We start from the raw sequence: 26203 nt of genomic DNA, 5'->3' as shown, positions 1-26203 counted from the left end.
ACTTCGACGAGCACCTGAATGGTGCTGAGAGAACAGGCAATGAAGGACGGAACAACGGAGGAAATGCCTTCGTCAGTACTGCGGAAGATGGAAACCAACCAGCTCCCACTTTGAGGGAGGTTAAGGATGCCATTCACCAGCTGAAGAACAATAAAGCTGCTGGTAAGGATGGTATCGGAGATGAACTCATAAAGATGGATCCGGAAAGGCTGGCCATTTGTCTGCACCGACTTATACGCACAATCTGAGAAACAGAAAAGCTACCGGAGGAGTGGAAGGAAGGGGTAATCTGCCCCATCTACAAGAAAGGCGACAAGTTAGATTGTGAGAACTTTCGAGCGATCACCATTCTGAATGCGGCCCACAAAGTATTATCCCAGATCATCTTCCGTCGTCTGTCACCTGTAGTAAACGAGTTCGTGGGAAGTTATCAACCCGGCTTCGTTGACGGCCGATCGACAACGGACCAGATCTTTACTGTACGGCAAATCCTCCAAAAATGTCGCAAATACCAGGTCTCAACGCATCACCTTTTCATCGATTTCAAGGCGGCATACGACAGTATCGACCGCGTAGAGCTATAGAAAATCATGGACGAGAACAGCTTTCCCGGGAAGCTCACGAGACTGATAGGAGCGACGATGGAAGGTGTGCAAAATTGTGTGAAGGTTTCAGGCGAACAATCCAGATCGTTTGGATCCCACTGGGGACTACGACAAGGTGATGGACTTTCGTGCCTGTTGTTCAATATTGCGCTAGAAGGTGTTATGCGGAGAGCCGGGCTTAACAGCCGGGGTACGATTTTTACGAGATCCAGTCAATTTGTTTGCTTCGCGGATGATATGGACATCGTCGGCCAAACATTTGAAAAGGTGGCAGACCTGTACACCCGCCTGAAACGCGAGGCAGCAAAAGTTGGACTGGTGGTGAATGCGGCCAAGACATCCTTGCTGACGGCTGACAATAACGTTAGCCGTGAAATACGGAGGCGCATCATCAGTGGAAGTCGGGTCTACTATGGCCTCCAGAAGAAGCTGCGGTCAAAAAAGATTCACGCCCGCACCAAATGGGCTTATTCACAAATTTCATAACGCTGAAGGGGGTGGGTGGGTGTTCTCACGATGTTACGGCTCATACAAAATTTGTAGAATATTCATACAAAAAGCGTTACGAAGGGGTGGGTGGGTGTCAAAAATGGTCAATTTCAGCGTTATGAAATAAATGAATGAGCCCAATGTACCATGTACAAAACGCTCATAGGGCCGGTAGTCCTCTACGGGCATGAAACGTGGACGATGCTCGAGGAGGACCTGCAAGCACTTGGAGTCTTCGAACGATCTTCGGCGGTGTGCAGGAGAACGGTGTGTGGCGGCGAAGGATGAACCACGAGCTCGCCCAACTCTACGGCGAACCCAGTATCCAGAAGGAGGCCAAAGCTGGAAGGATACGATGGGCAGGACATGTTGCAAGAATGCCGGACAGCAACCCTGCAAAGATGGTATTCGCTTCGGATCCGGTTGGTACAAGAAGGCGTGGAGCGCATCGAGCTAGGTGGGCGGAACAAGTGCGTATCGATTTGGCGAGCGTGGGGCAGAACCGAGGATGGAGAGATGCGGCCACGAACCGAGTATTGTGGCGTGAAATTGTTGATTCAGTGTTATCTGTGTAGATGTTAACTAAATAAATAAATACCTAAATAATAATTTGTCGATGCTGTCCGGTATTGGGTGCTGTCCGGTACTGGGGGATCTTCCCATAAAATTGATTAAAATTTAAGCTCCCTTGCAAATTTGCTATGTTACAAATCTCACAACAAGAGGCGCGTGCATAGTTTTTCTTCGTGGTTGTCGTTTCTCACTACCGCCATCTGCAGATCTTGCTGCACGAAACAGTGTTTTGTGGAACAAGCTCACCAAATGATGATGGTGTAAACTGGGCGATGGATTTTGATGAAATTTGTTCTAAGTGTTACGTCTGTTTGTCTGTGATAGCACTACTGAGATAAGCTAAAGTGACCGGACGTTCCGGATTATCCGAGACAGAACAATTTTCAACTTTAAGCTAAGTATGTTGTTTCGCTCAAGAAAAGTGAAAATTTTTGCCGAAGAAATGGTCAAGAAATTTTTTACAGTGAGCTCCATTTGAAATGACATTTCTTTTCAACTGCATACTGCGATCAAAGAAAAATGCTTTTCTTGATCATTTCTTGCAAGAAATTTCCCACGCATCGAGATAAGCGATTTTCTGTTGAAGTGCATACTTCCCGGATAAAAACGTATCATTCAGTGAATGGAATAAACCATTAATATACAATATAACGTATTGGATACAATATAGCATATTGTAATTGAATGTCGAAGCAACATCATTCTTGTTTGAATATAAAATTCAAATACAATATAATATATTGTAACAGAACACTGTATTGTTTTTTTTATTGGTTTTATACCTTATAATTTTTGTCAAATTCCTATTTTCGCGTATAACAACCGTTGTTTTTTTCTGTGTAGCTTGGCTTAAAGAAGTAATCAAAACAAGTTCGAAAAGCAAGAAATGTTGGTGAAAAATATTCAAAAAGTAAAAATAAGTAGTTTTGTAGAAGTCACTTGACATTAGCTGTAACGACGAATGCAACCATGGTAAATATCTTTACTTCTATGGGAGTTAACATTATTTTGCTACTGTCGGCACCAATATCCGCTAAGTTGGGGGACAATCCATACAAAATACAAATTCTATACTTTTCACCACTAATAAATACAGTTCTTTGAATTGTTTTTCTATTGTACAACAATACACGAATTGCTAATCAAGACAATACATGAACAATATATCGCATTGTATTTTCGAAATGTATGTATGAGAAAATATCTATATTTGTATTGTTACGATACTTAACCACCCATACATTATATTGCAAAAATCTCATATACCATACAGTGAACCGTTCAAAACAATATATTGTAGTGTAATTGTATTGTCATTTTACAATATACTGTATTGTATTTCCAATATATTGAGTAGTACTGTTACAATACGTTATATTGTGTTTGTGTTGTATTTTTTATCCGGGTTCCCATTACTGTGCACTGTCAATACTTTTTATTTCAATTAACTTACACACTCAGTTTTGATTACCGAAGTCGGTAATTTTTTACTGGGTTTTTGAACAGCAGAGTTAACTCGGTAATCTCTTTTAATACCGAAAACTCCGCAAATTCAAAAGCTCCTGTCAATTTCAATATGCCGATTTAGTCAGTAATCCTTTTTTTTATTTTACTGATTTACTCGGTAATTTAAGTTTTTGTTTACTTTCGATTTACTGATCTTTACAGTACTATAGTAAAGATTCGGTTACTCCTTTATTATTGTTTCATAACCCCTACATATTCATGCATATCTATCATTTTCCTTCATTCTCTTTCCCATCTCCATCATTTTAGATAATTGCATTTTGGATGAGTTGTTGTCTTTAAAAGAAAGTTGAATATTTTTGACGCATTTTCTGTTCTCAGCCTTTTCAACTTGCACAGTAGGATCGGTCACCAATGTTGTTGAACTTGCTGTAGCTCCCCGAAAATCCGCAACATCAAGTGCATTTCCAACCTCCATCTGCTGTAGAAACCGCATATCAACACAAAACAGCAGTTCGATCAAATTCCACAATGTCTAAACCAGGAATTGTTCGTTGGAGGAAATACTTACTTATCAGCAACCGAAACGCAATTATTGAAAATGAAAAATGGATATTTTCTACCAATTAGGAGACAAATCACCATCGTCATGAAGGTCGAATGAAGCATATTTTCGTTTGACAGTTGACTCAATGCTTCTATCATGTTTTCTGGAAATCTCAGTAAAAATATTTATTACTGAAGATTCGGTACTTACTCTTTACTGACTTTTAATTATTACTGAACTTTTACCGTAAATTTCAAATTTTGCAGTAATTCAGTACTTTCAATTACCGACTTCAGTTCAAACAAGACAACCATAACTGAACGTCAGTAGTTTCGAATAAGTTAACGAAATATCGGTATTTTTTGTTAGTTTGCGGTGTGAACTCCGTAATATAAATTACCGAACAGAGAAACCGCGATTAAGTGTGTAGTATATAGTACATGTCTTAGATTGAATATGAAAGTAAGTTGCACAACAAATATAGGCAGCGCTTCATTGGGGATGAGATCTAACAAGCGTCCTGGATTTTTTCCGGGACACATCTGGTCACATTAAGATGAGCTGCTCTTTTTATTGAACTAAATAATAAAGGGGCCTTCCTAGCCGAGTGGTTAGCGTCCGCGGCTACAAAGCAAAGCCGTGCTGAAGGTGTCTGGGTTCGATTCCCGGTCGGTCCAGGATCTTTTCGTAATGGAAGTATCCTTGACTTTTCTGGGCATAGAGCATCATCGTACCTGCCACACGATATACGAATGCAAAAATGGCAACTAAGGCAAAGAAAGCTCTCAGTTAATAACTGTGGAAGTGCTCATAAGACTAAGCTGAGTCCGGCTCTGGTTCGGTCCCAGTGGGGACGTTAATGCCAAAAAGGAGAAGAATGGAAGAACAAAGAATATTATTATTGCGAATCTTTACTTTAATCCGCAGACTGTCCAACAAGTTGCGCGCCGGTGGCCCATGCGCCGAGTTGTGCGCCAGCCAACTTATAATCCATTCCTTAGGGAAAAATATGAAAGTTTTGTAAAAATACGATTTTGAATTGTGTTTTGCCTACGCTGTTAAGCTTGTGCTGTTATAAGAACAAACATTAGAAAAAAATGCTACTTCTGGGACAAGCGATCTTAAATACAAAAATATAATTTTTAGGTCTTATTTATTTTCATTTGGTCTCTAAACCGTAGACCAAACCAATACTTTTTTTTCACGAGACGCGGTATCTGAGAAAAGTGAAAATGGATTTGTTCACGTTGCTTGACTTAAAAAGATTGGATTGGATTTTTTTTTTCAGTGCAATGCTCTTACTTTTCACCGCAGCTCTCGGTTCGTGATGGACTGTCAACAAAACTGACAGTTCTCTTCAGTTATGTCATCGACGTGCAGTTTTGTTTACATGTGCGTGCTAAGAAGTCCATTTAGCGATCTGTGATCGAACTAAAGAAATTTAATCAAGTTTTAGCTAAAATGAACTCATTTAATAAACTAAAACCCCTTGCCAGTAGTGTCGGCTTGATTTCCCGTAATTATGCATTCAAATCGGACTTGAAAATTAAGTGGGTTCGGCCGGAGAAAATTCCATGCTACAAGCCGCAAAAGAGTGGCGATTTGCTGCCGATGCGACCGATTGCCGGTTCGGAACTGCTGAAGGATTTCCGGATGTCCAAGGAGCTGGAAAGGTGAGCAGTGATTTGGGATTTCTTACTTTGATATTGAAGATAATTTGGTTTTTAACATAACAGTGCGGATGACACGGTTAAGGCAATGTTCTCCCTGGATCATAACCGCAGACGGGAAATGCTGGAAAACTTTAAGGAGGAAATGGTGAAACGAGTTCAGCGGCATGAACTGGATTACGGCTCGATTGAAGCCAAGTGTAAGTACACATGTAGAGTAATGAAGCCTATTTTTATATTATAAGAAAACACAGCAAATATCTTAAGTTACAAACCCAAATTTGTTCATTTGGACCCCCAGATGCTACTGTAAAAGTTTGAGCGGAGTCCCAAAGAATTTATTCCAAAAAAATTGAAGCGAAAGATTTTTACAGGACGAATAATGACGCAAGTTGTAAAACTCATCTATGGTTTATTTCAGGATTTATTCTAAATTTGTTTCTGGGATTTTTCCTGGAAATCTAACAATTGATTCATCAATAAGTTTCTCCAGAAAGAAGTTAGTGATGTTAGTTATGGGATTCGAACCCAGGTCCTCGGCGTGAGAGGCGTTTTGTTCTAACCACTACACCAGGTCCGTCCCCAATATCCCATATTCTGACAATCAGGCGGTGCAGAGAGGCGGCCAACCTCTCCGGGCTCATTTTGATGAGTTCAGCTCCAATACCATCCTTACCAGCTGCCTTGTTGTTCTTGAGCTGGTTGATGGCATCCTTAACTTCCCTAAATGTGGGAACAGGTTGGTTTCCTTCATCCGCCGTGCTGACGAAATCACTTCCTCCGCAGTCGTGACCCTCTGCGCCTGTGTTCTCCGTGCCATTCAGGTGTTCATCGTAGTGCTGCTTCCACCTTTCAATCACCTCACGTCCGTCCGTCAAGATGCTTCCGTCCTTATCCCTACACATTTCGGCTCGCGGCACGAAGCCTTTTCGGGATGCGTTAGTCTTCTCGTAGAACTTTCGCGTTTCTTGTGAACGATGCAGCTACTGCATTTCTTCACATTCCGTTTCTTCCAGGCGGCGCTTTTAGTCCCAGAATAGGCGGGTTTGCTGCTTTCGTTTCCTTTTATATCGCTCCACGTTTTGTCGCGTTCCTTGCTGCAGCATAGCAACCCGCGCTGCATCCTTCTCCTCCAAAACCTGCCTGCATTCTTCGTCGAACCAATCTTTACATGTCCTCCTTTCCGTACCCGACCTTACATGTCCCCTTCACGTACCCGACGATGTTCTCGACTGCGTTTTTGATGGCTGCTTTTATGTTGCTCCAGCAGTCCTCAAGAGGGTCTTCGTCTAGCTCGCCCTCTTCCGGCAACGTTACCTCGAGATGCTGCGCGTCAAAATTCATCCGAATTCCTCAACAAATAGGTACACCTTGTCGTTAGCGAACTATTCAGAACGTTTAACAATGCATTGCAACATACAGTCATCCCTCCAGGAGTCGATGTTCCATTACTCGATATCTACTCACACCATACTACCGTTTTGATTCATATTACGGACAGCTTCAAATTCCGGACACTCTCGTTTGTATGGGAAACATTTCACACGAAATGTTTCAATTTTCGCCGTCCTAAAGTTCTCATTTTCGAGGCTCGTTTTATTAGGTTTTTTCCATAAATATCATTGCAAATTTAAAATGCCCAACTACCTTAGACGTCTCTCAAGTGGTTGAACGATTTCAATTGATGATTCGACTGTTCCATTAATGATTATCATGAGCTGTCCGTAATCCGAATCAAAGCGTCCGGAATATGAGGCAAAAGTGAGGGAGCGTCCGGAATAAGAATCATGAAAAGACCACACGTTTTGATTTATTTAAAATTATTCAAGTTGCGGACGCGTATTCTTTACCCACCATCCGAAAGTTAAGGGCTTCCGACGCTCGATAACGCTAAAAAATCATACAGAATGATTTATTTTGTATGGTCCAAGCTGGGTTATACTTCACTGAGGCCTTAAGTGTCCGTAATATGAATCAAAACGGTACTTAAAAACATAAAATCATGGTTACTATGATGGTCCCTTCAAACAGCTTTCCAAAGAATAGCTGTTCCATGACTCGATATTTCCATGAGTTGATGGTCACTTCAATATCGACTCATGGAGGTTTGACTGTATTTTAAACAAAATACATTTTCAAAAAAATCTTTTAAAATATGTTTATTTTGCTAAAAAATCTACTTCAATCATCTACTTTAATTATTATATCAGAAAATCAGCCATAAATTAAGCAATATAGTTTAGGAACATTGTCTGTAATTCAAACAGAACAATTGTATTGGAGTATTTCTAGAATAATTCGAGGGGGAATGCTACTGAGAAAATTCCAATTATCTGTAAAATTTTGTAAACTTCCTCGAACAAGTTCATTCAGCATTCCTGTAGAATTTGGTAGAATAATGTCTTGAAAATACTCAATTTAAATTACTCGAGAAACCTTTAGAGAAATCTTGCTAAGACAATGCTTGAAGATGTTCTCAATGGAATGCCTGGTTTGGTGTAAATTCCGCATTGCTTTTCTGGAAGAATTTCTAAATTTGTCACATCCCGATAAGGTTATCAGGAATCCTTATTCAGGATTAATTTTCAAAAGAATATATTGAGGGATTACTGAAGATATCCGAATGAAAAAAAACTGGACAAATTGTTTGAGATACAAACAACTAAAACATTGAGATGATTCTTTAAAAAATATAATTCCTAAAGTGTATGTATGGGTGGAATATGCGATCAAGTGCGAGAGGGAATGCATGAAGAAATTTCCTTACAATTATGTAGAAGAGTTCTTGAAGATGGGATCTCTGGTATAGTAATTCTATCAGGAAACTCTACAAACTTCCCAATATGTGCCTTACTTAAATTTCTGAAACAATAAATTTTTCCTCGTATTGAAAACGAAAGTTTTGTCAAGATTCCAGAGATGAATTCTTGGAGGGAAATTCTTTGTGAAACATGTGTAGAGATTTCATAGGCATTCTCCGATGGAATCAAGCATGAATTTCTGAAAAAAAAAATGATAGAAAAAAAACTTAAGATATTTCTGAGGACTCCATGGAAAAATTCGAGCTACTGCTATGAACGATTTCTGGGATACATTACTGCAAAAAAAAAAAAAAATACAAAAGATGCAAAATAAACATAAATTTCAGAAGATTTTCCAGGCTAAAATGTGGAGTTATCTTCAATCGGATTCCTTGACAAATTTTTCGAGGAATCCTTGGATGAATTCACTTCAATATAAGTATCCTAAGCCTAACCTATAAGCTTGGCTAAAACCTTTTAAGTTTTATATCAGGTTTTTGACAAATCCCTTGCAAGATCCATTACATCCATTACTATCAAATGATGTTTGGAAGAAGTCTGAAATTATAGTCGAACTCTAAGAGTTATTAAACGTAATTTTACATAAACATTAATTCTGTAGTCCATCTAGAAGTTCAAACAAATCACTTATGTAACAAACAAGCTGATTTTGATTTTTTTCTCAGTCGCAATGAAGAAATTTGGGAGTTGTAACTTAAGATTTTTGTAGTTTGATCATTATGGGTAACTCTAATGTAGGCTAATCATTAAAGTTTTTTTTATATCTATTCAATCAACTTTCATTTTAGTGGGTCTGATGACTGCGCAAATTAGAAGCCTCCAGGAAGTGATGGAAAAATTCCCTCGACAATCGGCTGCTAAGGTCCATCTGAAGGAACTAATCGATAAGAGGAAGCGTTTTCTGAGATATTTGAGACGTTGGGACTACAGGAGATTTGAGTACATACTTGAAAAATTAGACCTGGTGTACAAGCCGTATCCTACGTAAGTTTTTCTCTGACGTGCTGTGACAAAGCATCAAATCTAAAACTTCTGAATCTTTATTTTTAGGCACTTTCATTGGATTACCCGAAAGGATTCTCTTCGTAAGCTGACCGACATTCACTGCGACGACATAAAGAACACTCGTCTGCAAAACTATCGCCAGCTGCTGGAATCTCAACAGTTGGACTTCCTCGCGAAGAAGCTAGAAAACTTGGAATTCATTCGGAAGGAGCAGATCGAGTGCAAAGTTCCCGTCACGGTCAGTGTGGAACAAATTCAGGCGGTGAAAAAGCAATACGAAGAGCTGAAGGAAAAGCGAAAACTGATGGAAGAAAAAACGCAAGAGGAAGAATGAATATGATTGTTATAAAAACTGGTTTATTTCTTGTATAAAATAAAATAAAATTAGTTTCTAGTAGAGTATTAAATTGTATAATTGTTTTTTGATTAAGTACTTTTGCATTTTCAACCTACAGTTTAAAAATGTCTTTTGCGATTGCGGATGTATGTAGATTGACAAAATTTTCAAGAGCGAATTGCCAGATGCATTCTATATGAACAAATATTTTAATATATAAAAATATTCGAAAGCTTAAAACATAATTTACTTAACAAAGTCCAGATATTAGCATTACAAACTGGTCATGGCCGGTGGACGAGCATACGCCTTGGGAATGAATCCGTACTTCCTCGTTTTGGGAGCATACGCCCATAGCCAGCCGTCAACAGTTTGGTTGTTCAGGTCGGCGTAGATCCAGTCGCCTCGTCGAACCGAAAGATCGTCTGGTGCTTGTGCCTGTTGAATATATGGGTGTTATGTATTACAGTATTTCTAATATTCACTTATCGCATTTGTGGCTAGCTAGCCTTGAACAACTAGGTATCGAAAATATAGACATTTAATTTCGGGTCAAGGATCTCTTCGGATTGATAGTTTTCTTGGCTTGGATATAAAGTGCTTACCAACATTAAATGTCATTGTCCTTCCCATGGTACAGTGGGCAAAATCCGTCCCATTATCACGCTTATTTCGTGTCACTGGATTCAAAAGCTGTGAAGTTGCCATTTTAATGCGTTGAACTCCAGCGAATCAAATGGCGGTTATTTTAATCACCGCACGCCACTACTATTAAATTTTTTTACTAGGTTTCGCACGCCCACGCCTAATCGGATTCGCGATAAGGGAATCTGGAGTAATATGCACCCTTGAGGCAAAACGACCCATCGTACTCTTTAAGGCTATTTGCGAAGTAATTAGGAACAACTTTTCATCAAGTACTGATGATAAGTATCCCCAAAATATGATTTCACATGGAAAATTCCACGGAAAATGTCTCAATTTTTCCAAAATATTCATAGAAACCTCAAAAAGTCGTTTTGCCCCGGGGGTGCATATTACTCCAGACACCCTTATAATTCGATAATCGTATTGTACACCGAACAAGTGTCCATCATCCGCCCACGCAAGAGCAAGCGACGCGATCAATAGATCAAACACTACTAACGATCCGCGGCGCTTTTTCATTTCACTACTCGACCGACGCGCAACATGTTTGATCCTGCCCTCATCGCCCGCCCCCGCAGGAGCAAGCGTCAAGGTTGAAGGATCAAACAGAACTCTATAAGTCTTAACGATAATTTTGAGTACAAAAACATTTATATATGGTGAAAAAACGGATGCGATATTCGACGGTCAAATCCGGGTCAATATGACCCGAACACCTTGAACGTAACTTTTTTTGAACACCTTATGAAGGTTAATCTATATTGCGAGGTAATTTTTGTTGAACATGAAAAACCAAGGGTGTTGTACAAAGCAGCTAGTGCGCAATAAAGTTTTGTTTGGCAAATATCTCAGGACCCTGACCACTTAAACAAATTGGCGTCTTCGACAAAGTTGTTCAGTAGCTCAAGGTTTATTTGAGCCAAGAAATTCTAGGTTTTGCCACCAGGCAGCGCTAGTGAGCTTGGAACTTTTGTTTTGCGTATATCTTAAGATCCTGGCAACTTAGAAGGATGTCACCTTTAGCAAAGTTGTTCAGTACCTCAAAGCTATCATTATTTGAGTCAAGAAATTCGAAAAAAAAAAACTAAACCGGGCAGCCTACGCACGAACCTTCGTGGATATCTCAGAAACCTGACCACTTAAAAAGATGGCGTCTTAGACAGATTTGTTCAGTAGCTCAAATGATACCTTGATTTAGGCTTGCAGATTGACTAAAATAATTATAGGCCTTAAGGTGATTATGAAAGGAAGCCGAATTTCGAATTTTCAAGTGCACAAGACTGGATAATCTAACAACAGTTGGCGTTGAAAATCAATCACATTACTTGCTTGCCGGGATAAATTTTCTACGCGAAGCGCTGTTTGGTTCTCAAGTGTTCAAGTGTTCTTGAAATTTTGAAGTGTGGCTTCGTTCTATAATCATCTTAAGCAGCTAAACAACTTTGCCGAAGGCGCCATCTTTCCAAGTGGTAAGGATCTTGAGATATCTGCGAAACGAAAGTTTCATGCTTACTACACACTTAAGGGACGAATGACCTTCGGGTTAATGTCCCTCTCAAACAACAACAACTACATACTTAATCACGATTTGCTTGTTCGGTGATTTTTATACTGGGTATGAATTTTAAATCATAAAAAATACCGAACTTTCAGCTTTTTGATTGAAAACTTCTGAAGTTCAGTAAAAATTTTTACTTTTTACTGAACTAGGGTAGCTGTCAGACCCAATTTTGCAACATTACCGAACAGACTGAAAAGTCAGTAAAAACAATTACTTCTTCTTCTTCTTAACTCTGGTCGCGACTGACAAACTGTCTGTCGCGCTGTGAAGGGCTAGTGTCATTGACTATATGCCCTGCTCCTGGGTTGTTGTCCGTTAGTGGTGTCAGATATTCAATCTACACTCATTTACAAATCGACAAATCTCCTTCAGTAGATCTTCGTTTTTTGTTTTGAACATCTCTATTAAATTTCGGTATCGGCCGTCAAACGAGTAAGTTGCGCGGATGTGTCCATATCGAACACAGTGTAGAATGCAGTGTTCTGCAGTTTCTTGTTCGTCACATATTTCACAGAGGTTGTTCTCAGCAATCTTCATCTTTGCAAGCCAATAGCGAGAATAATCGTGCCCTGCCATCAGCCTGTTTAGTAAACGGATCTCTCGGTTGTCGAAACATCTTCCATAGAACCAAGGTTTACTTTCGATTTGTTCTTGCAGCTGGTAAAATTTCTGTCCTTTTTCTTCGGCGTACGATTGGTACCAGGTATTAGCAGCATTTCTCGCCTCATGTTTCATCTTCCAGGAAGCATCTTTATCGAACAGCTTATTGGTCATATTGATCGCCGTCTCTTCAGTACCGTGCTTGGCTAGGAGGTCAGCCACATCGTTTCCTTCCAAGTTAATATGACTTGGTACCCATTGTATGCTGGCGTTCCACCGAGTGGCCTTCTCTAGAATATCCTGCATGACGTCAATCCTGCTGTCTTCCGCCTGCGCTTCCAGCAGCATCAGGCATGCCGATTTGGAATCGGTGAGTACAACGTAATCATGAGCCTCGTTTTGATCGATGATTGTGAGTGCTGTTTGAATGGCTATCACCTCTGCAGATGTAACGCTGGTTTCGTTTTGTAGTTTATAGCAGTACCTCGTTTTCATTTTTTCATCGAAGATTCCTATACCACAGACGTTCCTGTCTTTGGAAGCATCTGTATATATTTTAGGACGATTTCTGTATTTCCCATTAATGGTATACAAAGCTAACTGTTTCATTTGTATTGAGCTACAGTTTCTTTTGGCCATGGTCATGCCTTCCAGTTCGACACCGATGTCTACATTGGTCTGTTGCCCTTCCGTTCTAATCATGAGTGCATCGAAAGTATCTCGATGCTTCAGATAGACATTTTCCATGTATGAAAGCCGATCTTGTTCTTCACTTCCTTCCAAATTCTGTAGCTGTTTGGCGACGACATTGTTGTCCACCATGCACCTGATTATCTCCCTCGAAGTTAAGTACTCTTGACGATACTGGATCGGTTGTTGAGCTGACAGTGCCAGTAGTGTGTTTATCGGAGTTGTCCTCGTACAACCCGTGACTTTCCGAAGACATTGATTATTTGCAATAATGATTTTGTTCTTATTTGTTTTTGCTGCGTTGTGTGTAACAGTTCCACCATATTCAAACACGCTTCTTATCAGTGCTTGATAAACTGATATCAGCGATTGTGGGTGTCCTCCATATCGAATTCCACTTATCACCTTAAGCATGTTAAGCCTATCGTGTATTTTCACTGTAATTTCTCGAAGATGTGGACCAAAACTAAGGGATCTGTCGAACTGTACTCCAAGGTATCGATGTACACGAACTGTTTCTATAGTTGTTCCATCGATTTTGATGTCGACTTTTTTATCGCTGCAGATGAATATCATCGCTTTCGTCTTGTTAGGGTTGATCTTAAGACTCAGTTCCTTGGCATTAATCGAGAAAGCATCCAAGTATCTCTGTCCACGTTGATTCACTTCCTGTAGATTCTTTCCTTTGATAATGATCCCAAAATCGTCCGCATATTGAACCAAAATCACTCCTTCTTCCTTGATATCGTGTAGCTGACTTGTGTAGACGTTGAACAAGGTTGGGGACATGACGTCACCCTGGGGAAGCCCATCGCTAATCTGTCTCGTAATCACTTTTTCATTTACCCTCATGTTTATTTGTCGATTGCGGAGGAATTCAGTAACCCAACTGCTGATTTCTTGCGGAATGCCTTTAGCAACCATTGTTTCTTCGAGTTTTTCAGTTTTAACCGTATTAAAGGCATTCGACAGATCGACAAATATTGCGGCAACGACCAAGTTTTCACGCTTAGCTCCTTTAATCGCATTGACCACAAAGGATAGACATGTTGTAGTTGACACACCTTTTTTAAAGCCAAATGACTTGTCTGGTATCAGCTTATGTTTCGTCAAGTATTTTTGCATTTCGTCTAATACAGCTGTGTTTATCACCTTTGTCACCGTTGGTACGAGCGATATCGGTCTTTTCCCCTGAATGGTGTGCTGTGGTTTCCCTGGCTTTGGAATTGCCACCACCGTGATTATCTTCATTGGATTTGGTAGATACAAATTCCTCCACATACTATTGAGGTCCTTTATTATGTTCCGGACTACTCCTGGCTGTAGTCTTCGTAACATTTCATAGGTTACCTTGTCGTGTCCTGGTGCTGTATTCTTCTTTCGGTTCAAAATATCGTTCCATTTTTCCTGGTTGATGATATCGTATGCAGGTATTATTCCGTACCCCCTGGGTACCTCACTTCATGTGGACCAAAGTGTTGATCCAGGAATTCATTTGCTAGCCCTTCGTCTTCATGTACGATATTGTTCTCCCTTTTGCGTCCGTTTTTCCCAGTCAGCCGGTTTATTCTATTCCACAGTTCCTTGGATGACATAAATGGTGATATTTGTTGCGGGAGTTCCTCTATCTTCTTCTTCATTTCCTCTCGTTTACGTTTCTGGAACCATGCCGCCTTCTTTTTTAGAATCAGCAAATTTTCCAACGTTGACATCCTGTTAAAGTTTCTTCTTGCGTCTCTTTTCTCCAACCACGCCTGTTCTACCGTTTCGCACCACCAGAACTTAGGTGTGTGTGTATTTTTAGTTCTGCTGCTTTTTTGTATTTTATTTACCGCATTTTGTAGATCGTTTATTGTTGTTATTGATTCTTCATTCAGCTTTGCTATTCCTTCATTGATTTTTTTGTTATTGTAAATGTATTCCTCTTTGTGCTCTACATTCTCCAAGCGGATTTCTATGGCAATATGGTGTCCTCCTCCAATACCATGACCCATTGTTTGCCACGTAAGCTCCGTCAGAAGGGGGGGTGAACATAATGTCAGGTCTATTGCTGATGGTTGCTTGTTCAGTTCTATCGGTATAAATGTACTTGATCCATCATTCATTAGGACGACGTCACTAGTAGCTATTAGGTCGGACATTATAGTTCCTTTTCTATCGTTCGTTTTGTTTCCCCATATTTGGTGATGTGCGTTCCAGTCTCCACCGACTAGAACCCTTCGTTCATTCCTCAAACTGTCGAATATCTTCGTGACGTCTTCTTCGAATGCTTCACCAGTCAGGGCAGGACTGAAATAGACCGACACTATGACTAAATTTAGTTTTAACACTTTAACTGCTACTGCCTGGGTGTGTTTGTTTAGCGCTGGGAGTGATATTGGTTGGTATCCATAATCATTCCGGATATAGACGGCCGCGCCTCCATAGCCATCTTCTCTTGAGCACAAAATTCGATGATATTTTGATATGCTGTATTTGTTGGTATCTTCTAGATCTAACGCGGTCCAGGTTTCAGATAACATCGCTACAACGAAGTTTCCTTCTCTAAGCACTCGGGAAATTTCTTCTTTATTTTTATACACTGATTGTATGTTGCATTGTAAAATTTTTAGACACTTCTCCATTTTCTGTTTAATTTGTATTTCTCTCTTTCTTCGTTTCAAAAAATTTCCCCCCTTTTTTCACTTATCTTACTCTTTTTCTTCTTATCTTCTTTTCTCACTTATTCTCTTCTTTTTCTCACTTATTTCCTTTTTTCTCACTTATTTTCTTCTTTTCTTCTACCTTTCATCAAACTTTTCCTTTTCTTACTTCTTTTTTTTTAATATTATTTTTCACTTTTCACTTCTAGTTCTTAAATAATTACTGATTCCAAATCGATATGTTCTTTCGACCAGTTTTTAAGCCTATCTGCCATTGGGCTATCTTTTCCTTCACGGACAATGAACTCCGTGTAGAACTTCATAAGCACACTGTTGATATGCTGTTTGGCTTCTTGCTGGGCATTTTCCTTTTCTTTTTGGACTATTTGGTTCCACTTTTCCGTTTCGGTGGTTTTCTGTGTGTTGTTGAGCCCCACTCCTGGTGTGGTGGGAAGTTGATACTGCTGCACTATTTGTTTACGTATGGCTCCAGTTTTTGTGCCGAACCCCTCGTTTTGTCGCGCTCGTTTAACTAGTCTACTGTAATCTTCCTCGTCCTTCTCGTTGGTTGTTGTATTCTTTGACTGTTGGTGTCCTGCGTTTGACGTCATCCGTTTATCGTCCTCATTTGATCTGGATCGCTGTCTCGACCGCTGCGGTTTTTGACTTCTCGTGACTGTGTTAGCAAAGGAGTTACTAATCGATGGAAACTCATCCTGTCTGCTGAGTGGTTCATAGTAATTGGAAATTTTCGCGGGTAGCAACCGCCGTGCTTCCAGCTGAGTTAGATTTTTCTTTGCCATGATAGATTTTAGTGCTTTCTGTCGCTGTGTTTCGTCACAAATCGTTGCACCGGATCGGTGGTCTGTCGACTTGCAGTAAATGCACTTTTGTTGTTCTTGGCAGTTGGCATACTCTTCATTTAGTTCGTGTGTTTGTCCGCAGTTCCTACACCTCTCTCTTCCTCGGCAGTTTTCGGTTCGATGTCCGTATCGCAGGCACTTCGTACAGAAAATAAGCTTTTGTGCAAACGGGTAAACTCTTGTTGGACAGCAAAATACCTTAACACTATCAGGCAGTTCTTTTGCTCGGAAGGTCACACTCACCCTGAGGCTCAGTACTTTGTTTCCGTCCGCGTACCGGTGTATCAGAAGGCCGGCTCCAAAGGCACGTTCCCCACCAGTTGGGAGATTTGTGCCATCGCCATATTTGAGCCTATTTCATCATCTACCCGATGGGAGAGGAAAGGGAAGGGAAAGATGGGAGGAAATAGGAGTGGGTCCCTTGAAGAGGGAAGATCGCATAAGCGAAATGAGAGCATGTAGCTCCATACCACAATGGGTTCGAACAGCGCCCTAAAAAGGGCACTGCAAAACGCATGAGCGTAAAGAGAGCCTATAGCTCATTACCACAGCGGGTTAAGAATAACAGGATGTCCTGAAGATTCAGGCTTCTGTATTCAGTTTCACTTAATAAGTGTTTACCAAGTAATTGGAATCGCATTTGCGCAAAAACTGGACAGTTACATATCAGGTGATACGAAGTTCCATAATCGGAGTCACAACTATCACACACAAATGAGTCAGCACGCTGAATATTTGCCATGTGATAGTTGAGTCGGCAGTGGCCTGTCAACGCTCTGACCAAGAGACTGCAATTCTGCTTTGACAGATTTGTTAAATACTTCGCCACCTTTGGAGATGGCTCAGTAATATACAATTTTGTTTGACGACACGACTCCAAACTATTCCAATATTGCTTGTGCTGAGTTGCCGCCCAAGAGTTTATCTGAAGCCTCACCCAGCACTTCGAAATTGGAATAGCCGGCTCAGGGCCAATGAAGTCATGCGATGCTCCATCGCGAGCTAGCTCATCAGCCAATTCATTTCCAGCGATGGAAGAATGGCCAGGTACCCATACAAGGTTTACAGAGTTGACTGAATTCAGTTCCTCAATTTGAGTTCGACATGCGATAACAAGCTTCGACCTTGAGTTGGCCGAAGCGAGAGCTTTTATAGCAGCCTGACTATCTGAACAGAAGTATATGACTTTACCCATTACGCGCTGTTGAAGTGCTGATTGCACTCCACACATAAGAGCAAATATTTCCGCCTGAAAAACGGTGCAGTTTCTACCAAGTGAGTAAAACTGATTCAGCCTTAGCTCACGAGAATATACTCCTGCACCAGCTCTACCTTCAAGAAGGGAGCCATCAGTGTAACATACTATATTGTTTGATATACTTCTTTCCAAATAGCCAGACGTCCACTCTTCCCGTGAAGGGAATTGTGTGGTAAATGTCCTGTAAGGAAAGTTACAAGCAATTGTGAGATCACTTGGAGCAAGGACAATTTTGTCCCAATTCACCAAAAGTGGAAACAACGAAGTGTGTGTAGATCTACGATTCACTGGATTTTTCTCCAGTAGATCCAGTACCCATAAACGGTAAGAGCAAGAAAGTGCTTCTTGTTTAAGATATATGTGTAGTGGCGCAACGTCGAAAAGGGCCTCGAGCGCTGCTGTGGGAGTTGTAGAGAACGCACCAGACATCGCCATCAAGCACATCCTTTGGAGATGGCCCAATTTTGATTGGATTGTTCTCACTTCGCCCTTTTGCCACCACACAAGACATCCATATGCCAATATTGGTCGAACAACTGTTGTGTAAATCCATTTGATATATTTGGGTTTGAGGCCCCAAGTTTTACCAAAGGTTCGCCGGCATTGACCGAAGGCCATACAAGCTTTTTTGACTCTGAAATCAATGTGAGCTGTCCATAAAAGTTTGGAATCTAGAATGACTCCGACATACTTTACTTGATCAGTCACATTAATCTCAGTGCCAAAAAGACGTAAAGGTCGAATTCCATCGCGGTTTCGTCTTTCCGAAAAAAGAACAATAGATGTTTTATTCGGGTTAACCGAAAGGCCATATTGGCGACACCAACTCTCGACTACCTGAAGAGCACTTTGCATCAGGTCGAATAGGGTGCTTATGCACATACCAACTATCAGAGCTAGATAGTCGTCGGCAAATCCATAAGTTGGAAAACCGCAATTATTGAGTTGCCTCAATAGCGTATCTGCTACGAGATTCCACAAAAGTGGTGACAAGACTCCCCCTTGGGGGCATCCGCAAACACTCAATTTTCGAATCGCTGCTTGACGCAATGTCGAGAAGAGATGTCGGTTTTTGAGCATTTGATGAATCCAATTGGTAATCATTGTAGGTAGCCCATGGTTTCGTGCGGCTTCCAATATGGCTTCGAAAGACACGTTATCAAAGGCACCCTCAATATCCAAGAAAACACCCAAGCACGATTGCTTCTGAGCGAATGCTTTCTCGATATCGTATACAACTTTGTGTAAAAGAGTCACAGTGGACTTTCCAGATTGGTAAGCATGTTGATTCACATGAAGAGGCATGTTTGCCAAATAAACATCACGGATGTGATGATCGATAATGCGTTCCAGACATTTCAGAAGAAAAGAGGTCAGACTGATTGGTCTAAAACTCTTCGCTTCCTCATACGACGCACGTCCTCCTTTTGGGATAAACTTTACAGTAATATCACGCCAGGATTTGGGAATGTACCCGGTAGCAAAACTGCTTACAAGTAGCTTTTTCAAAACATGTTTGATAGACTCAAATCCCTTTTGGAGCAGAACAGGATAAATCCCATCCGCTCCTGGAGATTTGAAAGGAGCAAAACTGTTAAGTGCCCATTGAATCGATTCAGTAGTTACGATACTGCGAGCCGAGGCCAGAGACTCGTAACTACATGAAAAGACATTTGGTTCATCCGTAGATGCTATGTCCACACATCCGGGGAAGTGTGTATTGAATAAACATTCTAAAACTTCTTCATCGGAAGAAGTAAAGTCACCATTAGGTAAGCGAATTTCGTTCACTTGGAAATCCTTAGATTTTGCAAGAATTTTGTTCAACCGACTGACTTCACTCAAACTGGAAACATTTGTACAAAGGTTGTTCCAGCCGGATCGTTCAGCAGAACGAAGAGCCTTCTTGTAAGCCTTGCGAGCTGACTTGAACGACTCTGATCCAGCTGAACGGCGTCTGTTCCAACTCCTTCTACATTGTTTCCTGAGTCTAGTCAGATCGGAATTCCACCATGGGGTCCCTCTTGTAGTCTTTACAGACCGCAGAGGACATGCTTCTTCAAAAGCTTCCATAATGTAGGATGTTGTAGTATCAACGGCATCATCCAGATCACTTGGATTTTCAATGGACGGAGAATATCCATGAAATTTGGTCGCAACCAATTCAATGTAGAGTTCCCAGTTTGTTGACCGGGGATTCCTAAAACGCAAAGTCTGCGCAGTTACATTTGAATGTTCAAAGAAGATGTAGCGATGATCAGATAATGATTCCTCATCGGATACATGCCAATTCGTCAACTCGTGACTGATTCTATTCGAGCAGAGCGTTATGTCTAACACTTCTTCTCTATTAGAAACCATGAAGGTTGGGCGATTGCCTATGTTAAGTAATCCAAGGTCTGTACTACTTAAGTATTCCATCAGACTGGAGCCTCTCAAATTGATATCCGAGCTGCCCCAGATGATGTGATGAGCATTGGCATCACTGCCCACAATCAGCGGAAGGCCTTTTGTTACGCAGTGTACGACAACTCGTTTGAAGTCATCCGTTGGGGATGGTTCATCATGTGGTAAATATACCGAACAATAGACGTATTTCCTGTTGAGGTCACCAACAGAAACAACGATTGTGACAGCACATACATCTCTGGTAGTTAACTCAGAAATGAGTGTAGCAACGATTGCTTTATTAACGAGCACGCATGCGCGGGGCATGGAGCGCGAGTTTGCCATTTCAAGCTTGCTAAAAGTAGCAAAAACTGGGTCCACAAGGTTACCTAGATAGAAGTTCCCTCTACGAAAGTAGGGTTCTTGAACTAGCGCCACTTGGGCTGCACCATTTTGCATGAGTCTGCAAAGATTGATCGTTGCTGTTCTTTTATGCTGAAGATTGATCTGAGCTAACCTAACCGTAGCCACTACCCAAACTAGGCAGGATTAAGCTTTTTGCAATCTCAGCACGAAAAAGACCAGCAACGAAAAAACCAGATCGGTATCTATTTAAAGTCGCCAAAGGCGAAAGAGCACAGAATACACTGTGTAAAACGCATAATGCGAATCCATATAGGTGATAATTTAAATTAAATGTCAACATATTCATAATCCCACCCTTATTAAGCCTCAAGATAGAGACTGAAGAAGGGCAGCCGATTATCTCGGAGAAACACAAGGTCACCTGCACCATTGCTCCGGGTAGCACAGGAAGGACTCAATACTGTGGAGGGCGCCCTGGTACCCCACAGGCTCCGTTTGCGGTTAGGTTTTATTTAGACCCCCCTAACCATTCATTCTTAGGCACGGTACGCATCACACCATAAATTAGGGGTCACCTGTGAGGTGGACTTTTACCACCGGAACAGGCAATCCGTAGTGTAAATTCTTAGCCAGTTGAAACAACCACTACCGACACTACACGGCTATCTAGGCTGCTCGGGAAAAGGAGGTTAATATTGATGATTAACTCCTGAAGTGCCCAAGCAGCCATCGAGACCGCTGCGGTTTTTGACTTCTCGTGACTGTGTTAGCAAAGGAGTTACTAATCGATGGAAACTCATCCTGTCTGCTGAGTGGTTCATAGTAATTGGAAATTTTCGCGGGTAGCAACCGCCGTGCTTCCAGCTGAGTTAGATTTTTCTTTGCCATGATAGATTTTAGTGCTTTCTGTCGCTGTGTTTCGTCACAAATCGTTGCACCGGATCGGTGGTCTGTCGACTTGCAGTAAATGCACTTTTGTTGTTCTTGGCAGTTGGCATACTCTTCATTTAGTTCGTGTGTTTGTCCGCAGTTCCTACACCTCTCTCTTCCTCGGCAGTTTTCGGTTCGATGTCCGTATCGCAGGCACTTCGTACAGAAAATAAGCTTTTGTGCAAACGGGTAAACTCTTGTTGGACAGCAAAATACCTTAACACTATCAGGCAGTTCTTTTGCTCGGAAGGTCACACTCACCCTGAGGCTCAGTACTTTGTTTCCGTCCGCGTACCGGTGTAGTCGCTTAACACTCATCACTGGAACCTTTGACTGGATGTCATCTTGAATTTCTTGCTCCGTTAGATCGATCGGGATACCAGTAATGACACCCGTGATACTGACGACGTGACGGGGTACATATGCTCGGTATGCACTGGTGCTGTTGTTGATTTCGGTCACTAGTTGGTTTGCTTTTTCGGGATTCGTTAGTATGGCGATCACTTTGTGTTTTCCTGCGTACTGCAATTCCTGGATGTATGTGTGTATTCCTTGTATTTTCCTCAGGTATGAGCCGAGGGTGTACTTGTTGATAGATGCCTTTCCATTGGTGTTGTTTTTGAGTTCGATGAATACTCTGTATGGGCCAACGTCACTTCTGACATATGTGTAGCTGATTTTCGCGTTGTTATTTTCATCTTGTTGCCCCTTAAGTTCTGCAGTTTTCCCATTTTGAGGTTGGGTTTGTTCGTTTTGCATTTCCATATTCCAATCCTTGCTCCCACCACCTTTGTCCGGTGGCTCGCCGCCGGAGGCCATCTTGTATTCTACCGCACTTTTCTTTTTCTCTTCTTCTTCTCTTTTTCTGATTCTTGCTTCTTTTAAAATGGCGAACTCCTTTCGGCAATTCGCCTTGGCGTCCTCTCGCCTTTTAACTTTCACTGTTTCCCCTTAATAAATCACAATTTTGGCTCAATATTCACTAATTAAATGCTATTATTGCACCGCAGATGTAATTGCTTTCTCAATGCACGATAACTTTTTACAAAATTTTCGAGAAACTTCCACCAATTGCACGGTACACGTGTCTACCGACCGACGCTTTAGACTCGAAAGCGAAAAACAATTACCGACTATTCAGTAGTTGATGTTTTTAATGACTTTTCGTCAAAATAAAATCAAACCAAACTGATGCGCATGCAGGAATGTGTCAAATGAGAATCTCCTGCTGTAGAATCATCCGGCGCCAGGAGACACAATTTTAGATGAATGACCACTCTGGCTAATTGTGACCGAAAATAAAACCTGAAGTTTTAAGACACGAATGTCAATTTGGACATATTGAGATGTAAAATTTGTGAAAAATAATGGAATCGTTCTGGTGAGCTTCGATCCCACGACCCCCAATACGCTAGACTGGGCGCGTTAATCAACTACGCCACAGAACGGGTTACGATTCTACAGCGTCGTCGGACAACCTGAAACCTGAGGACCTGAGTGGACATTAACTTATGAGATGGATCACGTGCTCAGAAAACTAGGAAAATTGAGCCGTCACATGTCTTGTTTCAAAATCTGAAATGTCTCACAATAGAGATAACACCAATGGTCATTCCTGGGGTTTTTTGGTGGTAACAATTATCCAGAGTGGTCGTTCACTTATAATTGAAGTAGAAGAGTCACAGGTATTATAAATCATGAAGAATGAGCCATCAGCATGCCTAGTTTCGGTACAACAACTTAAATATCAGTACGGGTATCTAAGGTGTAATTCTTGGGTTATTTTGGTAGTAAAGAAGAACCAAAGAGGTAATGTATCTAAAATTGAACTAGAAAAGTCACAGGTATTCAAAATCATGAAGGATGAGCCGTCGCATGCCTAGTGTTGGTACAAAAACTGAAATGTCTCACATTACGGGTGGTTTTGGGGTTCAAATCTGGTAATTTCATCGAATTGTCAACATTGGCCACCTCTCGGGACATCAAGTGCTCCGGTGGGAATCGAACCCACGACTCCCTATTTGCTATATGGGTTTCTTTTCGCAGTCGTGTACATGTAAACTTCAAAACGTCAAAACCTTTAATTCTTTGTTTTTTTTTTGTTTAAATTTGTGTCCGTTTTTTTCTAGAAATATGTCAACGAAGATGAGCTTCTCTAAAGATGCTTTGCATGTTGTTTGAAAATCTTGGAGAGTTTCATACGTAATTCTAAATATAATTTAGCACAAGATTTTTGAAAAATTCATGGTGAGATCTTTTCGCATTTTTTATAACATTGTTCGTCGATTTGTTTTGTGAGTTGTGTTTGATCCTACGACCTTGACGCTTGCTCCTGCGGGGCGGAGATGAGGGCAGGATCAAACATGTCGGGCGTCGGTAGCGTGGAAAAAGTGAAAAAAGTGCCACTATCCGTGAGTAGTGTTTGATCTATTGATTGCGTCGCTTGCTCTCGCGTGGGCGAGTGTAAGCACTAGTTCAGCGCGTGATGCGATTATCGAATTATATCGCGAATCCAGTTAGGCGTGATTATATCATGGATCGCATCACCAAACACTGGTGACTCCAAAATCCCTACCTTGTCCCACTAACCCTATATCTTTTCCATGACAACTGTGGAGATGCAGAGATATACTCGGTCTCTAGTGAAGTAGCTGGTAAAATGGGAGGAATTCGATTTCAAGGGTTAAAGAGTTTTTATAAGAAACACGTCTAGTTCGGTTGGTTGTCACTAAACTTCTGATCATTGTATATTTCTCCTATTTGGTACAGATCTGAATATCACCTTTATTCTCTTTTCTCTCTTCCTACTTTCTCGCTTTCTCAGAGCGAGTTCTCAAGCGTTTGTTAGCGTTACCACATCTAGTAACAACGGTTGTCTAACTAACATTCCTTCCCTTCCCCCGATGACGTGGCCGGCGCCGTTATTGACTTTTAAATTTGAGCTCTTGATTTGTGCACATTAAAGAATGGTAAGCTAATCCCAAGCCCCATTAATTCCCTGTGCAACTTCGATGGTTCTGGTCAATCACGGAGTAGCAACTACGAATTGTACGGTCATCTATGCTCATGCTCATGCTCATGCTCATTGTTCATCGATTTGTTTTGTAGAAAACCTTTTTCATATTCGTGGAAACTTTATTACTTCTTCTTCTTCTTTCTGGCGTTACGTCCCAACTGGGACAAAGCCGGCTTCTCAGATTAATGTTCTTATTAGTTCTCTTTTTTATTTTCGACTTTTGCAGTCAGCTATTTTTACTGTTAGGGGAAAGGTATTCAATATCGGCAGATAAAGATATGTTTGCCAAATTAAGTGTAATTGTGGTAACATTGTGCTAAAAGATTATGTAGCCAGCGGGACTTGAACCCACAATTTCCATTCTGTACACGGACGCATTACCAATTATACTACAGCTACGCTACGGTAAACTGAAGTATTTGGCTAATGACCTTTGTAGCATCCCCAAGCCCCACAATCTTGCTAGTCCAATATACCACACTTATCCCTCACCATATCTCTATCTGCCGGCATTGAATACAGTCGGTGTGAGAAAACGCAACACTATTGTACCTACATCCCCATATGATCGCACGGGTTGTCGATTCGGCTGAGGAATAGGTACGTGGTTGCTGCCGTACACACTGACCAACGACGGCTGTGATACATCCGTATCAAAGGGGTTTACTCTTCTCTTTTTTATTTTCGACTTTTGCAGTCAGCTATTTTTACTGTTCTTATTAGTGTGGTAACCGACATTACGCACATACTATACACCACAATTAGCACTTACACAGTTATTAACTGAGAGCTTTCTTTGCCGATTGACCATTTTTGCATGTGTATATCGTGTGGCAGATACGAAGATACTTCTATGCCCTGGGAATCGAGAAAATTTCTTTTACAAAAAGATCCTCGACCAGCGGGATTCGAACCCACGACCCTCAGCATGGTCATGCTGAATAGCTGCGCGTTTACCGCTGGGCCAAATTTATTACCGGGTAGAGTAAGGTGGGGCAAAAGTTCGACCTTAGTGGTATAATCAATGTTTCCAGGAAAACAATAGCAGTTAAAACAAAACAAATACCATACATTGAACCTTCAATACATTGGCTATAATTTTGCTGAACAAACTTGTGTCAAAATATTTACCCATTTTTAGTTATAACAGTTTCAAAATTGATTGTCTTATTCGAACTTTTGCCTCACCAGTGGGGCAAGAGTTCGAATCTAGTATGGGGCAAAAGTTCGCTGGCTAAAACACAAAATATCGATCCTTTTATGACTGGCATACTTTACACCAGCCGTAAACTTAAGTTTGACGAAAAATTCGAATCTAAATTCGAACACTAAATTTTCATCAAAAAATTGCCCAAAACCGGGTTAATTGTAATATACTCAAGAATAGCAGTTTTTCGCAAAACTAAGTGGAAATGTAAAATTTTTGGTGGCAATTTTCACACGATCAGACAAATTTAACTAAATTTGAAGATAATATGTGGATTTTAGGCAACTTGCAATTTTTTCCGTGATTTTATACATGGGTCGAACTTTTACCCCGCTGATTCGAACTTTTGCCCCACTATGGGCCAAAAATTGTTTTCAAGCATTTATGCAAATACTAATACACCTCAAAGCAACCTTATAATAGGCCTAGAAACGCCCCTACATAAAATATTGAAGAAGATTTTATCTTAAATTGGTTCCATGCATCGAAAGTTTGACCAAAAATTACAATATTCACGTC

The 26203-nt window shown here is 40.9% G+C and overlaps 2 protein-coding genes across 2 annotated transcripts in view; one reads left to right on the top strand and one right to left on the bottom strand.

Moving 5' to 3' along the window:
• Positions 1 to 5051: 5051 nt before the first annotated feature.
• On the top strand, positions 5052 to 9590 carry LOC5565346 (28S ribosomal protein S15, mitochondrial). The gene is made up of 4 exons (XM_001649639.2): positions 5052 to 5354; positions 5418 to 5551; positions 8962 to 9157; positions 9224 to 9590. Exons 1-4 carry the CDS (start codon positions 5143 to 5145, stop codon positions 9510 to 9512), a joined length of 831 nt encoding a protein of 276 aa, XP_001649689.1. The 5' UTR covers positions 5052 to 5142; the 3' UTR covers positions 9513 to 9590.
• Positions 9591 to 9608: 18 nt separating this feature from the next.
• Positions 9609 to 26203, bottom strand: part of LOC5569616 (SH3 domain-containing protein Dlish) — a 30317-nt gene continuing 13722 nt past the window's right edge. The window contains exon 3 of the mRNA XM_021842780.1: positions 9609 to 9953. Within this exon, the coding sequence (XP_021698472.1) occupies positions 9789 to 9953 (165 nt within the window). The 3' untranslated portion in view covers positions 9609 to 9788. The remainder of the gene's footprint in view (positions 9954 to 26203) is intronic.

Source organism: Aedes aegypti, chromosome 2 (genome assembly GCF_002204515.2).
Source record: "Aedes aegypti strain LVP_AGWG chromosome 2, AaegL5.0 Primary Assembly, whole genome shotgun sequence".
NCBI classification, from domain to species: domain Eukaryota; kingdom Metazoa; phylum Arthropoda; class Insecta; order Diptera; family Culicidae; genus Aedes; species Aedes aegypti.
This window is presented reverse-complemented; position numbering and strand designations above follow the sequence as displayed.